General features: G+C 35.7%; 1 protein-coding gene across 2 annotated transcripts in view; it reads right to left on the minus strand.

Moving 5' to 3' along the window:
• Positions 1–3,075: 3,075 nt before the first annotated feature.
• LOC147069781 (Fanconi anemia group J protein homolog) overlaps positions 3,076–18,466 on the minus strand; it is a 215,940-nt gene continuing 200,549 nt past the window's right edge. For both annotated transcript variants that reach the window (XM_085950539.1, XM_085950537.1), the window contains 9 exons: positions 17,156–17,290; positions 16,928–17,055; positions 14,150–14,335; positions 12,421–12,605; positions 10,727–10,820; positions 8,184–8,297; positions 5,848–5,972; positions 4,945–5,071; positions 3,076–3,326 (listed from right to left, as the gene is read on the minus strand). In XM_085950539.1, the coding sequence (XP_085806665.1) occupies positions 3,207–3,326; positions 4,945–5,071; positions 5,848–5,972; positions 8,184–8,297; positions 10,727–10,820; positions 12,421–12,605; positions 14,150–14,335; positions 16,928–17,055; positions 17,156–17,290 (1,214 nt within the window). In that variant the 3' untranslated portion in view covers positions 3,076–3,206. The remainder of the gene's footprint in view (positions 3,327–4,944; positions 5,072–5,847; positions 5,973–8,183; positions 8,298–10,726; positions 10,821–12,420; positions 12,606–14,149; positions 14,336–16,927; positions 17,056–17,155; positions 17,291–18,466) is intronic.

Here is an 18,466-nt window from a genome sequence, read left to right on the forward strand (position 1 = left end):
AATTAAACCCTGCCTAAATCAAACCATAATAGTTTTGGTTTACTTTAGGCGATATTATGACAAAATTGTGCAGTCTTTCATTCATACTTATTTGTTTTCATTGAATACATATTACACATATGGTTCATTTTTTTTAAATTCATTAAACCCTGCCTAAACCAAACCATAATAGATAAAAAATATAATTCTATCTATAAAATATCCAAAGTTATGTATGATTTAATTGCATAATTTCAGATATTTTATAGATAGATGAGTATTTTTTGACTATTATGGCTTGGTCTTCGCAGGATTTAATTCAATGAAAACAAATACGTATGGCTGATAAAATTTAGTGTGGACTATTTATGGCGGATTTTAACAGCCTACCTCCACCCTTCGCCACTAATATGTATGGGTTGGATCGTCAGTCAGAGGGTGAAGGCTCATATTTTGTGCATAACAATTGAATTTCGGTAATATCCAGACATACAATAACTGTCCACTACCCATCGATATTGAAGCAGGTTCGAAGCCCAGTGAGATTCAGTTTTTTAACTCGTAAACTCGACGAGTCACGCCGACTATCTAGCCCGATCGCAAAATGTAATTTAGAAACTTTTCGCTGATTCATAATCACAATTGTGTCGAAGGGGTTAGGTTTTATCTACGGCCGCTAGTGATGCCTTCTCTCAATTATCAATGCTGTCAGTCTGACATTTCCTAATAGTGATAGTTGTCTGACTTGATTATTTTAATAATAAGAAACTACAATAATATGTCAGTAAATAAAATAAATAACTTGTACGTCCAAATAGAATCTCCAACAGCTTGTAGTGACAATTGATGGGTGTAAGACTGTTTAGTGAAGTCCACCAAGCTGTCTTATAAATATTTTTGGTTCACTTATCATTTTTCAACACTAATGCTGCGATTACATTATGATCACGTCACATGCTGGCACGGCGACAAATTTAATCTTTGGTTTCGTCACTCCGCAGAATATTTTGAATGATCACTATCCCGATAAATTCAATGATGGACAGTGCCAACTCTAAATGTATTAGTATTTTGAATTATTATTCAGTATCCATGTTACCACGTGTACGTAAGTTATAATTACATGCAATATTGCATCCATAGATAATATTTTGAACAGAACCCAACCAGAAGATCATAGATAATACACGTAAACACCAGACATAGATAATAATTTAATAGAAAATCCAAAGAGAAAACCAATAAAAACAAAGAACACGCGATTTTGACGTGAGTCATGTGGTACGCGCGAGGTGACCTCATTGTTGTTCTGGCGATTTCGACAGATTTTGCTAAGTGACAATGTTCGTTTAAAGGTCCAAAATGAGCTACGGGATAGAAGCACCAGTCTGATAACATTTTAAACATCAAGAAAACGACATTACACATTTTTCTCTTTTCTCTCTTAGCGATAGCTTACTCTGACAGCATGTAACATGATGATAATGTATTTGAACCATAACAGTACAATGTATTTTATGAACCGATCAAAACAACAGTGAAGATGATAAGTGTCTGAATCGTTGCGTGTAATTGATATTAACGATCAGCGTGATATCACAGCACCACGTCAATCTCGGAAACGATTAATTATTGTCAAAGAAACTAATGGAGATGTGAGGTGTCTAATTACAAAAAGCGATAGGTCCACAATTCGATATTTGCGGGAAACAATGTTTTTATGTTTCAAGCTTCAATTATTTGTTTTAATGTGAGATTATTTTCTCCATTGTATTCTACGTCGAAATTAGAACCAAATGCAGCCGATAAACTCTTAAATGCAATAAATATAGGCAACATAAAATTGGACGTAGCGCTACTTGTACCTCACTTTTTAATTTATTCGGCATAAGGCACATATTTCCGTGGCACTGTCACGAGTTTACCAGATGCTACAGCAATATATCCAATATTGAACGTTCCCATATTGGTTGACTTAAACACGCGCGAAATCAACCATGCTTTAAATAATATGAAACACGGACTTGGCGCTTTTTGTAATAGATCGAGACTCGTAGGGTTTTGTCACGTTTTGGAATTTATAGATCAATTACAAAACGCGACAAAACCCTACGAAAAAAAATAATTATACAAAGAATACGTGCGTATTTTTTTCTCAATTTTGACCAAATGTGGACTTATCGCTTTTTGGAATTAGACGCCTCATGTCATAATCACATTATAGTCAAATTTTCATAGCATGTCACTTGCCGAAACGGACGTTCTATCACAGGTTCATCATGAGGGCATCTATAAATAATGCAATACCATAGGTACTTTTAAATAACGTACAACCTATTTATTTTGTTTAAACAAAATTAAGAATTAAGTAGGTAAGTATGTATCACTAGTTTCAAATCATCATAAAAAAAATTCTCCCCATATTTACATCCGTGTCCGGAAACTTGTACGTATGCAGTTCGCCGTATCACACTTCACTGTGAAATGTTGTATCGGAAATATATGGCCGTATATTAAAGGCCGTCCAACCTCTTTGGGTAGTATAGTACTGTCATAAAATTTTTGTCTAATGCGTCAATGACATTGAGGTACTTTACGAGCTGCTTGTTGGCGAATTTACAATCTGCCTGTAAAGTCGCCCATGTCATCATCGAACAAGCTAACAAGCAGATTGTAAACAATCTACTGAGAAAAGTTGAAATCCGGTCAATTTTACACGCTACACGCCGGCGTGTGGGCCTACTGCGTCTGCGCAGTAGAGCGTAGTAGCGACCTCCCGGTAAAAAAGGAACTACGTTCTGTCAAAATAGTCGCTAGTTTGTTGGCTTCTCAGCGAATGGAAAGTTTTGTGTGTCATCATCACAATCGCAGTAGGTGAATCGCCTTCTTTTAAATTCGCCAACAAACAGCTCAATGTAATTGACGCATAACTAAAACACGGTTCTTGTTAGTTTACAATCTACAGGAAGCCAGCAGTAAACAAATTTTGAAAATAGTCGATATACTGGATTCTTTGTTAGGTTAGGTTAGGTTTTCATTCTTGAATTCGTGAATTTTACCAAAATCAGCTATGAAAATTGAATCTAATAAAATTGGAGACCGTATAGTAAACTGTCATCTTTTTCCGATAAGAAAGCTCACGACAAACTGTGGTACGGTGAAATGTTTTACGTACAATTTACATGTAAACATTTACATCATTTTTAAGATATAAAATTATACGTAAATTAAATTTTCACTGCCATTTTGCTCGTATCTGGTTGCGTTCTTTTCATTTCTTCTATAAATTTCACCAAACTGTTTGGCCCCCTTGTAAAACTTTCCCAGTTGTGGTGATTATTTCCTAGCTGAAAAGTAAAAAATAACAATGTTCATATGCAAGTTTTTATATTATCTTGCACAGAAATATACGCTGACTATTGCATAATATATTTACGAAGAGATATCAATTATACGCTGACATATTGCCATAGATGATTTGGAAGAACTGTAAATGTACGCTTTCGCATTTACATACTACACTCTCTCATCAGGAGCCAATTCTCATCTTTATTTAAAATATATAAAAACGAATGAATGATGAAAAAAAAATATTATTAGACGGCAGCCATTTTAATCGCCATGTTGGATATCTTGTCCTCTAGACTTATATTAAATAATTTAATTTTAATAAATTAGGTTTAATTAATATTTAAAGTAAGTAATTATTACTTACTTTAAATATTAATTAAACCTAATTTATTAAAATAATTACAATTTTATTAGGGGCGATTTGGAGAAGATGTGTGTGATTTTATTGGGGAGGAAAGTAGCTTTTAGTTGGCTGCCATTACAAATGTTTACAATGAGTGTGGTCATCGGTGACAGTCACGATGGCCGTGCGGTTTAAGCGTCGGCCTATAGCATCGTGGGTCCCAGGTTAGAATCCTGGGTCTGGCAAGTACACATTATGTTTTTCAGTGTATGAGTCAGAGTATCAAATCAAATCAAATTTATTTATTTTACATATAATGAACACAACAAATTACAAATTCAAAGCGTTCATGACATGACATAAAATAAGTGTTACCAATTTTTAAAATAAAAATACAAAGAGGTGTGACTTAATAATACAATAAGTAATAAGATAAGAAACAAAATAAGAAAAGAAATAAAATAAAGCAACAAAAATAAAAGTAGATGGAAGCACACAGGGTGAACTATCAATAGACCCTATCTAAAAAACTTATAAAACAACATCCGCCTAAATTCACCTCACGTAAGTGGAATATATCAATATCCGAAGCAATTTCATTAAACATGGTTATTGCCCTACCAATTGGCATCACTAATAGCAGGTTAGTTCTGAACCTTGGGAGAACAAACAACAGATGCCCTCGATTCCTAAGGTAATTATCAGAGACACACAAGCTAACACCACCAAGAATGGCAGAGTTCACATTTACGCCGCGTATAAGTCTGAAAAAATATGTAGCAAATAAAGATCCCTTCTAAATTTTAAGCTACAGTATGTAAGCATACCTAAGAAAAAGTCAGTCGGATAGAGCTACGGATAATATCCATACAGCCGAAAGTAAAGCAGTCTCAAAAATTTCTTTTGGACTCTCCACCATAAGGCCGTACTTCAACTGATGCGGGGCCCAAATGATAGACCAACTCTCAAGTCTGCTTCTAACTAAGGAGTATGGACCTAATAGGTTGAGCAAGTGACTGACATCTATTTCTCGTAAAAACAAAATTGTTAATACAAATCTCCACTCTGTGGAGGCCCATATGACCTTATTAGGATCAGATATGATTGAAAGAAAGTGGTCATCGGTGTACTCCTCAAAAATGCAGTTTTCCTCAAAAAATTGTTGCTCACACAGTCGACTAAGAAAAGAATTAGACTAAGAAAAAGTATAAATCAATATGTGTATCTGAGCTTTTAGGAATTAATATATCGGTCAGTAAATATGTACTCACAAAGTCTCGGACCCATTTCGAAATCTGCTCTTTGTTCTTGTGGATACTGAAGCGAGAGTCCACCATTATGACGGCACCCCAGTCGTTCCTATGGCGAATGCATCTTCCTAAAGCCTGGTTCAGAGCTCTAAAAAAGTAAAACAACGATTGAAAGATTTAAAACCTCCACCTGTCCTCCTGCCTTGACACATAGCGCCTTCATTAGATCAAAGCGACACTTGGTGCCTCGCACAATTTACCTCCTCCTCCTCCTTTAATGGTGTCTCACTGTTAATAAAGAGTTCCAAGTACACACAATTGTTGTGTGGCCTAAAAGCATCATAAAGTCTATCCGGCCCTCTGTATACAAACATATATTTGGTTTTTACCACATGAACAGTGAGTCGTAGTGTGCTGGCATTTTTCTCTAGATCCACAAATACTTAGTCTAGTATTTTCATTCCGGCCTCTCGTGGAGTTTGGCGGCAAAGTTGCCATGGCGGGCGAGGAACTGGCTAATCCAGTGCGAAGGTTGGAGTCTTCTAGTTTGGTGGTCTAGAAAGAAACGGTAAGTGTGCCACCCCTTGGGGATGCCGTCCACCTTGCCTGCCATGCCGCATATACGGTCTTGTAACAATATCGCTAACAGTCTTCCTGTAAAGAACGTCCTCGGATCTCTGCGGTGGTGTCAGATTGACACCGGCGAGTGTGGTGCTGATCCCCCTCAAGAGAATAATACGTACTGTGAGCAGTAAATCCATGCACATGTAAACGGAGTATAATGCTATATTTTGAAAAGTAATGGGGCCAGTGGATCTCCTTGTCTGAGGCCTGTTAATGTTTCAAATGTTGAAGTCACATTTTGAATTCTAATACTGCATTTTATACCTAATTAGTTCCTCATAATAGTAGTTTCTCTCTAACCTGAAAGCTTGTATTTCGTACCAATCCTTCCCCGACAGTAAGTTACGCCCTTTCTCATACTTGTCATTGTAGCTCTTTTTACTGTCGACAAGTACGTCTCGGACATTCGGGAATGGTATTCCTACCTGAAATCAATTCCAATATAGTCACTATAATTAACCATTTCTTTTATTCAACGAATAATTCACAAGATTTAAGAATATATCATTCTGATTATTGAACATATATAAGTGTTTTTCTAAATTATATATGTTCAATAATCAGAATGATATATTCTTAAATCTTGTGAATTATTCGTTGAATAAAAGAAATAGTTAATTATAAATTATTAGCAAGTGCAAGTAGTTACATCTAAAAAATATTGGAGAAATTCCACGACGTCGGTTAGTAATCGAAGTAATAGTAAATAGTTACCTACTTTGATTTAAGAAACAAAAATCGATTGCCAAAGTAGCTTGATTTGGAAGAGCGCTGATGAGTAGGTATTAAAATTGACCAATAGTTAAAATTTGTCGCAATTAGTATGTCACGCCGTAGCATATTGGTTAAATGCGACGGATGGGGCGCATACCCGGGAGATGCAGGGTTCGATCCCGGCCTTACTTTTTTCAAAAAAAGATTTTTTCTATTGGTTATAATATACTCTCTCAGAAAGTGTTTTTCTAAATTATATATGTTCAATAATCACTATAGTTAAAATATCAATAAACCTAATCGATTAAATCATAAATGGTTTGGTTAAAGGCCAGATGCCATATAGCAGTATAAAATTAACGATTAGGCCTATCTTTGGCAGCGAAATCATAATAATCTATAAACTTTGTAGGGAAGATGTAGTATATTATGTTATTATGAAACTATGTCTTTTCTCATCCAAGAAATTAATATTTCACGACAACATAAAATATATTAATACCTTAAAAAATAATTGTTGTAGGCATTGTCATTTTAAAATGCATATTGTATTTTGTTAAATGAAATATCAGTGGATACCTTAAAATTTTATTAATTAAAATTAATTCGACTATGTCCGATCCTTATAGGATCGTATGGGCCTCCACAGAGTAGAGGATTGTATTGACAGATTTTGTTTTTTACGAGAAATGGATGTCAGCCACTTGCTCAACCTATTAGGTCCATACCCTGACTCACACACAAATTGAAAAACAATATGTGTACTTGCCAGACCCAGGATTCGAACCTGAGACTAAATAGTGAAGTATATTCGGTATTATCGGAGTGTGCAATGACTTGCATACTTTCTGTATTTTGCATGATATTTGTGTATGTGTACTAATTTTATGATAGTTTAAAACACGTTTGTGCACACAATGTCTATTATAAACGTCGTATTCTGTGAGATGTGATATGACAGGACGTCCACTGACATCCTCTACTGTAGAATGGAATACGACACGACGTTTATAGAAGTCGTATTTTGGATTAAAACAATATGTTCCCTGTATACTTGTGTCACGGTGCGAACATATTTCCAATAGATAATGTCATATCTTAAGACTTCATTTCTATTATATGTATTTAAATCGAAAAGTTAAAAATAGTAAGTAAAACATTCTTAATACAATAATTTCATTGTGTCATAATATCACTAACATGTATTGGCTAACACGTGTCTGCGAATGTGTTAATATATTTTTATATCAAGGTTCGTTCTTTTCCATTCAATAAAGATATATATTCAGAACAGTCCGTGACATATGACAAGATTAGATATTGGTGACATTTAGCCGGCTCGCACATCTAAACTCGTCTTGTCTGCGACACAGCCATAAATCAAACCTTGTACAAATGTCGCCTTCATGTTGCGTAGTCGGTTGCGCACATAGGCGTCTAGCGACAGTGATGCGAGCAACCTCTTGAAATGTCAAAGACGTCAACAAAATTTAAACGTCATCGCACAAACATGCCAACGGACGCCGAAACAGTGATTATTATGTATTGGTACCGTAGAAATCATTTGGAGTGGTCACTCCTTGTATAATCATATATTTTTTAATCCTTGAACGCGAGTAAGTATGAGATACTTTGAATTATAAATGACTGACTCGTAGCGTGTGCGCATGTATAACTGCAACGCAGAGGACGAGTGACATGTGATGCGAGTCCCATGAAATTTGTTGCTAGCGACACCAGATGTTTGTTTCAATCTAAAATGTAGCATTCCAGTAGTGTGTGAAGGTCCATTAGATAACGTGTGTTTTATGAATACCAACAAAATCGCATCGACACATTCAACATGTTGCAGTCGAAACGAGTTTAGGTGTGCGAGCTGGCTTACAATTACATATTAATGCCGTGTATTTTAATTTCCTTACTGTAATGACGGCTCTCGCCTGATGATCTTTGAAATCCATTCCTTCGGAAACTTTCCCACGAAACACCGCAAACAAAAGAGCACCATCATCGTCTCCAACACATTCATAGAAGTCCTGGAACATAAGAATACAATGATAACAATTAGAGATATTTGTTTGTACGTAGATATATAATATATAACCAAAGTGCATTGCCAGGTTAATATTTAAAATGTGACGTTGACGGCATTTGAAATACTAACAGGCTGTAAACTTTGTACTATGTGCCCCTACATTATTGTTGACAAATTGACCTGCCTTAGATGGCTACACCGTGTACATAGGATGGATAAGTCACTCGTGACAAAAAAACTAACATTCGGGAAGCCGGAATGTAAAGGAAGATCAGGTTGACTTTGTACAAGATGGATTTGACTGTGTTCTAAGCTGGAGGGAAGCTGCTTTGGACAGATACATACAATGACATTATTAATGGACAATGCATTCAATACAGTAGCTAGTAAGTAAATTCACGCACAGTGACATTCGCACATGTATAGGTAGACGTCACGCAATTTCCATTATGCAATATCACTCATCGGGAATTTATAGCAATATCACCTTTATTGTAATGGCGTTAGAACAGTGTTTCTAGTGTCAATGTTCATTTGAGCGAACCCGTTCGAACCGGACCGTCCGGCAGACCCAACAAAAAGCATCGGGAATTTATAGCAATATCACCTTTATTGTAATGGCGTTAGAACAGATTATGCCATTCGGCAGACCCGACAAAAAAGTGTGTGTCATTTTAATTCCCAGATGCTTCGTCCATATTAATGTCATTGGATAAATAAGATTTACATTACGTAACTCAAGTAATGCTGAAGTTGCTTCCACCAATACTAATCCAATAATCTTACATAATATTGAGATATAGTACGCATACTCTTATGTGACATCTTGAAGTGAAATCAAATATTTAAAATATCATAATCTTATACCGACTCGCTGCTTATGCAAGATGCAGAAAGGGTGAATGTGCGGTACATTATTAATATGATGCTAATAGATAGATTACAACAGCGGTCCCCAACCGGTGATCCGCGGACCACCCGTGGCCCGTGAGAGAATTTTGGTGGTCCGCAGAATAATTTGAAAATATTTGCAATTTTCGTATTTGTTAAAAAGTTTCAGTACATACCTATATTCTTATAATATTTTTTTGCAATTTTAGCCTTATTACGTCATCAGTTCATATCGACTGTGTTTAGGAAAAAGGGCGTAACCCTCGATTTTTCGAAAAGTGCTTTTATTGGATATTAACAAAACATACAACTAAATACACGTCCTTTAAAGTAAAGTGCGGAAGTAAGCCGCAAATGCCGATTTATTATCTAAATTCAGGTTTTAATTGAGCTTTAATTAAGTTTTAATTTAAGGAAAAAAGCATTTACCCTCAATTTAAAAGATTTTTCTGTAATAACTTTTTTAATTATTAATAGATCGTAAAGATATTACACCAAATCATCAATCATCATACACCCAGTCTGTGCCTATTTTATTTTTATTAATATTGAACCAAAATCATTCAAAAAACGTTTTCTGCCTCTTCTGTAAAATTTGTTCTGTGTGGGTTACGCCCTTTTTCCTAAACACGGTCGATATTTAATGTGAAGAAATAAATTGAATAAAGTTTGCTGCTTGGGATAAAATAAAATGCAAATATCGAGACACTGATATCATTAAAGAAAGCCTAATTATTGATCTATCATCTGACGATGGTCTCAAAAGTAAATTCTACTCGTCTGTATCAAGATCTCATTTTTGGCTTTATGTTAGAAATGAGTACCTACCGAGTGTTGACTGAAAAGGCCTTAAAAATTTTGATTCCATTTACAACTACATATATCGCACCCTCGCAACTAAACCGCCACAAGTCCAAATTTACGTGTTTTGAGTTAATTACTACGTTTCATTGTCTATCGTTCATAGTATATGTACCGAAAATTTCATATCTCTAAGTCATCAAATTCAAGTCAAAACTTCATTCAATATCTAAACATATTTCAAAAACACAGTACAAAAATGCGAAAGGTAAAAACTTCAAAGCTGATTTTCTTTGTTTGACGTTTTTTGGATTGTGGCAGTTTAGTTGCGAGGGTGCGATATGTGTGAAAAGACATTCTCATCAGGTACGGCGATTAAAACCAAGTACCGTAGTCAGCTTGAAATACAAACGGCCCTCCGTGTTGCAGTAACGTCATTGGAACCAAGAATCCAACAGCTTGTTTCAAACAAGCAGCAACAAAGGTCACACTGATTATCTTTCTGTTACCTGTAATTAATCATTTATGCACCTCTATGTCGACGTAGAATTCATATTAATTTAATATTTGTATTGATTCCTTTTTAATTAAATGTTATTTTACATTTTTCGTAATGAATATCTGTGTTAATAGGTTTATCATTGACATGAGATGTAAAAAAAAGAATAATAAATTGTCCAGTCTCGTCATGATGTGAATGGTCATTGAGCTCCAATTTAGTGAGGAATCTATACTAACATTCATTTTTTGCTCGTGATCTCTGGTAGTGTGACTTTCCGTGAATACTGATTTGCACCTTTCCAGTTTACCCCACAATCCAGTTATATTCCATCTGAAAAAATAGTTAAAAGGCAACTACGTTAGTATATCGACTATAAAAATTTTGGTTCCGGTTCAAATTGGATATGTTCCGTGCTCTAAATGGTCAATATAATATGTAGCAGTGGCGAAGACTCCATACCTGGCGATTATTTAAAGCCTACCTTATAAGAAAAATATTTGTTAATTGCATATTGACATATTTATATAATCACTTGATTATTTCATATTCTATAAAAATAATTTAATTTGCCAACGACAGATGTCGTATATGTAGGAATGTATTATAGAGATTACAAAACAATCTGACAAGGTTTAAAAAAATATACCACAGCGGACCATCTGTCTAGACCAGGGTTTCCCAAACTTTTTCTGTAATGGAACACTTCGCACCCTACTTATCGTTAAGGTTAAAGGCAATGTGACGATCTACAGTTGCATATTCCAAATGGTGTTCGAGGTAAAATTAAGGGTATTTTTTAGCGATTTTTTGTATTTTTAATACACCCACTTTTATGTTGATATGCATAATTATGGGTATGTCAAATATCGACAATAATCAAAAATTGTAAGTATGGCAAAACCACATATTATTAAATGTTAGTATGCTTGACGACATTTTTTACTATTAGTGCATGTTTGTGATGACGTGTGTTTATCTCGCTTGGCTGGTCGATCTCTCACGCCGGGCCCCCTCTATAAGATTCTTTAATTATTTTAGTTTTATTTATTTTACTTCTACTTAGTAGAAGATCTTTAAATGTGTTGCAGTGTATAAAACCTTTCCAAATGGTCGCGGAACACCTATTCAGGTTTGGCGGAACATAGTTTGGGAAACCCTGGTCTAGACAATAATATCGGATTATGTGTGAAGGAATTGTGAATTTTTTTCGTAAGGACTTTATGTTACATAACCTCAGTCAGTCTATCGAATCGTATGAAATATGGTAGGCACTTATCGCAGAGCCTAAAACCTTTGCGCATAATATTGTCGTCATGACTGCAGCTTTGTATAAAATAATTAATAATAAGATATTGTAAAAAAACAATTTCTGCGAAATTTTATCAGATTATTTTTAAAAATAAATAAACATAAAATGATTTTTGGAATGTGTAAATGTTTAGGAAAGTACATAATAAAAACTCACAGCTCAATTTTATGTTGTCAGTGAGTTTTTGTAGTTTCATTGAATTAGTGTGTCTTCATATTCATTAATAGTAATATCGTATTATCTTCTTATTTCTCGTAAGTATACCTCATAATTGTGCTCTTTTTCTCAGATCTCCACAGCCTACCTCTTTCCAAAAATCACCCTTCGCTACTGATATGTAGTAAGTATTAATATAACAAACCATTCATTCATAACAGATTTAAGTTCAAGGTTTACTTTGACCACAAATATCTATACATTTAATAATTCATAAAATTGACTGAGTGAATCTAAAATTATGTTAAAATGCTTGCAGTATTTGATAGATGCGAGTGATACTAGAGCGAATTTTACTATAAATGAATTTGGAATGCAAAACGACATGAAGCCAAGTTAGTTTTTTTTAATTAGAATTTAATTTTATTCAATGTTTATGTTCAAACTATATAATTCACATCTTACCTCATTTCCAATATTTCCATAAGTCTATAGGACGGCAGGAAGCAAAGGACACCGTGCGGGACATTGGAACATGTCCACAGAATGAGTTCGCCGAGGTCGTCCTGCCACTCGGGCGAACTGGTGAACTGGTAAGTGCACTTCATGGGGTGACCACTTGGGCCGCTATTCAGGCTCCCAACCCACACCTGAAACCAAACACGTGTCGTAGTAATATGTACAATATATTGCAATTCTCCGACCATGGAAAAACCAAAGTGGTCAATGCGGAAGTATATTTAAATACAGTGGAACAATTTAACCATGATCATGTGCAGACGCAATTTCTTCTAGTGCGGATGAATTACACCGGGCGAATTTGATACAGTTTCTATTCCCGACTTCATTTACATCAAGCCAATTGCATCGCTTTCTTTCACTCGGCGATGATCCGACTCTTTTGTGTCAAAACTAAAGAAGTTTATGCTAATATGGTATGCCTATCAGTAACGAAGGGTGGAGGTAGGCGGTAAGGTCTGCCATAAATACTGCACATTAAAGATTGTTTGTCATACGTACCCATTTTTGCTTTTATTGAACTATAACTACAATTTACAAATGGTGTTGGTTAAATCATTTAAATCCTGCCTAAACGAAACCATAATAGTTTTGGTATATTTTGTGCGATACGACAAAATTGTGCACACTTTTTCATTCATATTTATTTGTTTTCATTGGATTAAGAATACATATTTACACAAATTGTTGGTACATTTTTTAAAATTCATTAAGCCCTGCCTAAACCAAACTATAAAAGATAAAAAATATTATTCTATCTATAAAATATCCAAAGTTATGTATGATATAATTGTATAATTTTAGATATACGAGTATTTTTTAACTATTACATACCTATAATGGGTTGGTTTTCGCAGGGCTTGATTGAATTTTAAAAACTAACTAACACCATCTATAAATAATTGTAGTCTTATTTCAATGTACGATTGACAAAGTTTAATATGCACTATGTATGGTTGATCTTAACAGCCTACCTCAACCCTTCGCCACTGATGCCTATAGTTGCTAATACTATAACTATAGTATGTTTGGCAACTCTGATAAATCATTTTTTTCTGGTTGTCAATTGGCGAATGGCTGTTCGGAACTATATCTGATTTCAACTGCTTGTGTAATGTCTGCGATGAAGAGAGAGCAGTATGCCATTTTTAAATATTGTTAAATGAGTCCGAAGAAAACAGTTACCGTAGCAAACAAATCAATAATTGTGACTGCAATAATTGGTAAATTTGACAATTGAATATGTGTATTAATTAAGGCTCTAAGTACCAAAAAGTAGTATTGCCTGTGGTTACAAAATACTGAGTCAGTGCAGTATAATTGCATGAACCAGACCTTTTGAAAAATGTGTTTTTACAGTGTGAAGCAATCTCGGCACTTCCATAATTTTAGGAATTAAGAACTCGCGAGTATCAACACACCGTCGTCAGCCATTTTATATTGAATACCGTTGACCACTGCAGTGTTAGTTACACCATTATAAATAAAATACGCCAACGGACTTACAACGTCGCCAGATTTAAATATTTTGCTGTGTTTTTTTGACTTGCTTGAGGCACTTCGACCATAGTTGACATTATTGGCGTTGATATGTAGAACATTTTTTTATAAAAATGTCAGTTTTTATTTTTTTGGTACTTAGCGCCTTAATTAATACACGTATTCAATTGTTCACCTGCTTCGGATTAATAATGTGCCCAGCCTGCGCAGTTCTGGGAAAGAGTGCTCCCAACTCGGCAGCGAAACTTTTGATGGGCGCCAGAGTACCGGATGCCAGCGTCACGCAGCGAGCCTCTTCACTCACATGCCCAAATACCAGTGCTGGATTCATGCATGACATCTTCAATGTTAGCTTATCCACCTGGAAATAAAGTCACGAAATGATATTTTTTCTGTTTTTCAGACATATCGCTTTTACTTTAGTATGTAAAACTAAGGCCATCCGCTCACGTGAATACTCAAAAAAGACGAGACTGAAACTCCAGTATCTGGCTAATGTATTTCAATGGCGGCTTGTTAACGGCAAGACTGGAATCTTTCAGTTTCAAAACGTCCACGACCGAAACCGAAGAGACGCGACACGCTAGTCTCCTAGTCTCTCAGTTTCCAGTCACCCATAAAACAGTGGTACCAATATCCGTAGATTCGATGAAAAATCATATTTTCTTACCAAAATTGGTAGCACTGAACTGAACTAAACAAACAATAACAAGACGTCAAAAATTAAAGATTGGGTGAACCGATTTTTAATTTAAAATAAGTGGCAGATGTTGAGAAATACTCCTGCCTGTATAATTACACGCTGCCAGAATATTCCCGTAAAGAAATTACAGAAAAAGCTTAGAATGAAGTAGGAAAGACAATGGGTTTGACAGTTTGAGGTTATGAGATTATTAGGTTTCAGTAGTGCCGTGTGCGAGGCATCAGTCACTGGCCAGTTTATGAGTTCCATCATGAACCAGTTCATCAGATCTTAGTTTCTGTGTGAGCGGATGGCCTTAGACTTTAAAAAAATTGTTTTTTAATGATAATTTGAAGAAATACAGTTTATTCCATTATAGAGATTAAAAATAAATTAATCATAGTATTCTGCTTGTAATTTTTTCTATTTATAATATAGAATCGATCGATACATAATTCAGAAACAATTCAGAAGTATACCTATTACAAAAAAAATTGAAAAAAATATAATCCCGGGTGAGACTTAAGCCATCCATCGGATTGTGGCTAATAAGCGTTACTAATTTTACTACCTCTACGCTACCTAATTACGATAAAGCTGGCTAATAGTCACGCGACTGACGCGAAGTAACATTTCTTGTATTTGTCTTCTGATTTTGGTTTCCATAATAATGATTGTTAGCTGTGACACCGGGTTACATGTAAGTTGTATGTATGCAGTTCATCGTGGGACACTTATTCGTGTGTCGCAGTACGTGAAACATGAGTTCGTATAACATTTTATCAAATGATGAGTTCTTCGTTGAACATTTCACCGTGGAATAGATTTATACGTATCTTACAAAATGCGGCGATAGTTTGCAAATAGTACTGTTCCAATTAGATTAACCCTAACCTAACCTAGTAAAGACATCTCATAAAATTCGCCACATGTTGTAGCATACGTACAAATCCATAACCCACTTCAATAGGGGAACAACTCATAAAACCTTGTTCCAAGATAATGGCGTTTGAATTTTTTGCAGTAATTCTCATTTTAATTTTAAAGCCTTGATTTCGTAGAAAGTGTATGTTTTTTTATATTTAATTTAGTGGAATTCATCAATACACAACGAAATTATACATTTTAATAAGGAATTAACCAATAAATTTGATTATATAACGAAATTACTAATTAATCTCAGAAAGGGTTATTCGATTTTATGACACATTGAAGACATTTTTGACTATTTTTTTTGCTGAATTATAAAGAGAAGCAGAATTCATAACTCAAAACCTTTAAATTTTGAGTTGTTCCCCTATTGAATTGTGGTATCGAAATATACTCCACGGTGAAATGTTCAACGACGAACTCGTCATTTGATTAAATGTTACACGAACTCATGTTTCATATACTGCGACGCACGAATAAGTGTCCTGCGGTGAACTGTTTACGTAAAAATTTCCGGATACGGTGACACCGACGGCGAGCAGTCACACAGTCACGTGTTCCTCACAGTCAGGCATTGCACTGATTGCCTCGGACGAGGGTTCTCTACCATTTTATAATTGCCGACCATTCAGTCAGTCAGTCAGTCAAACACTCAGTCAGTGAGCCAGCCACGGAGTCGGTCCCAATAGCTAGCCACATATTGTGATAAAGGTAATTTTTTTAATAAACAGTATTCAACTGGATATCTTGAAATTCTGCCATTAGATATCTTCTAATATCTCTGGCAGGTTCTGGGATTCTGCATGGTCAATTAAAACCGGAGTCTTCTCAACAGGCTGGCTTCACCCTCTCTAAGGCATTATTCTACAATCTACGACATGCAAGGTCTGTCATTGGAAGATTTGTGGCACTTATTGGTGCAATCATCTGTGGCATCCAATGTTTGCTTTAATATTCTGATGCGGCATGACTAAAAGACAAAACAGTGCAGACAACACAAACGGACACTAACGATCCCATTAATTCAGACTGTTAGTTAGGCCACACGCATTCGATTGTCATGCGTAAATGCGACGAGTCGCAATAACTCATAGATGAGCACTCATAGTTAAAACTGCTGGCTAGGTGTTCATCGTTAAACTCAAAGTGCAGAGTGTCTAGGTATGGGGAATGTGCCTGGTATATGTAATAAATTATTAAGGATATATTATTCGAAATGGATCCCCGCCAAATCATTGATCTGTGATGCAAAAAGACCAGCAGGAAGCAAAGAGATTCATCGAGAAGCCTTGTGATGATCAAATACTTATCTTATGTTACAATTGCATTTATTCAACTTACAACTTCCCTTTTCATATTTTTTCCAAGCCACATATCTCCTGTGTTATTCATCGCTTTCAGGGTTGTCGATTTGTTAAGAAGGCCCACGTAGTCGTCGAGGTTCCCACAGTTATTTCTAAAAAGATTGCCTGAAACAAAAACAAAAGAACAATTTATCAATACACTATTGATTCTTTGACATGGTATCCCCAAGAAGTTCAATACCAAATAATGAATAAAAGCCTTTACCATATAAAAAGATCATCAGTTCGAGTAACACCGCAGTCGGGGACGATATCGTTCTGCTTTTGGATTTCTTTCTGTCTTTGTCTTGCCGTAGTTTTTTTAACTCATTCAACAGATCCCTGGCAAGGTCTTTGAAATCTGAAACATAAAAAAGTATAATAATATGACACTATGCTAATTGCTGCTGTTGAAAGAGAACTCGCAGAGCTGCTACACCGAGCAGAGGAAGTGAGCCGCAAATAAGGCGTCCTTATTCATAGGAATAAGACCAAGTTAATGGTTATAGATCAGGCTAATTTTCTACTAACAGCAAGTATAAACCAAAACCCAGAAACAGTGTATGAGTTTGTATATTTGGGATCGACCATTAGTGAAATAGAGTTAGCTAAAGGCCTCAAATGGAAATGGGCTGGACACATGGCTCAAAGAAGGGACAATCGTTGGACAAATCTAGTCACCCAGTGGGATCGATGAAATTATAAATTTCTGCAACGCAACGCAAAGGACCGAGAGAAGTGGAATCAGCTTGGAGAGACTTTCATCCAGCAGTGGATAGATACAGGCTGATGATGATGATGATTGGCGGAAAAGGCGGATGTGAAGCAGAGATAAGACGGTGCACACAGATTGCGAAAAATGCGATGACACGTTTTAGCACTATACTGAAGTATTGGGGAATTTGAATTTCCTAGATGCTTGTGCAAAAATTAATGTTCTCCATATTTTTGTATAGTGTCGAGCCATGGACCCTGAGGGCAAGGGAGCGGAAAGCAATTGATGATCGAAATGTGGCGAATGAGTCGATCATCCAGAGACTCCAGATAAAGGAACAGCTCACGATAATATGTTTGAGACGCATTCTGCAGTTTCAGTTTATAAGACATATTGTTTGGCGCAAATCGAATAACCTGGAAAGAGTGGTGGTTTTGAGCAGTCTCCTAGGAAGATGAATCAGAGGAAGAGCTTCGGCGGCAGCCTTCACTCTACCCTGAGAGATCGAGAGGGGTGGAAAGTCTTGGTCACTTAAAGATGACAGAATTTCATCATGGTCATGATCTTCAGCCATGAGGAAATGACCAAGAAGAGAGCTATCTACTAACAACGACCTGGTATAATTTAATATATTATATTGTTATCGTAGTAGATTTTTGGGTTTCCACCGTGTGTCCTTCTTCCTTCTTTACTCGACGTTTCGGGCTCGTTGCAGAGGCGATTATCAAGAGATGATAATATGTTTTATGATGAAAATGTAGTGTAGGTATGTGAATGTAAACGTTGCTCTAAGAATGTCAAAAGGAATCCGATTAGCTAAGA

The sequence above is a fragment of the Rhyacophila brunnea genome, unplaced genomic scaffold, assembly GCF_057557595.1.
Source record: "Rhyacophila brunnea isolate RB1 unplaced genomic scaffold, BYU_Rbru_1.0 scaffold_23, whole genome shotgun sequence".
Lineage (NCBI taxonomy): Eukaryota > Metazoa > Arthropoda > Insecta > Trichoptera > Rhyacophilidae > Rhyacophila > Rhyacophila brunnea.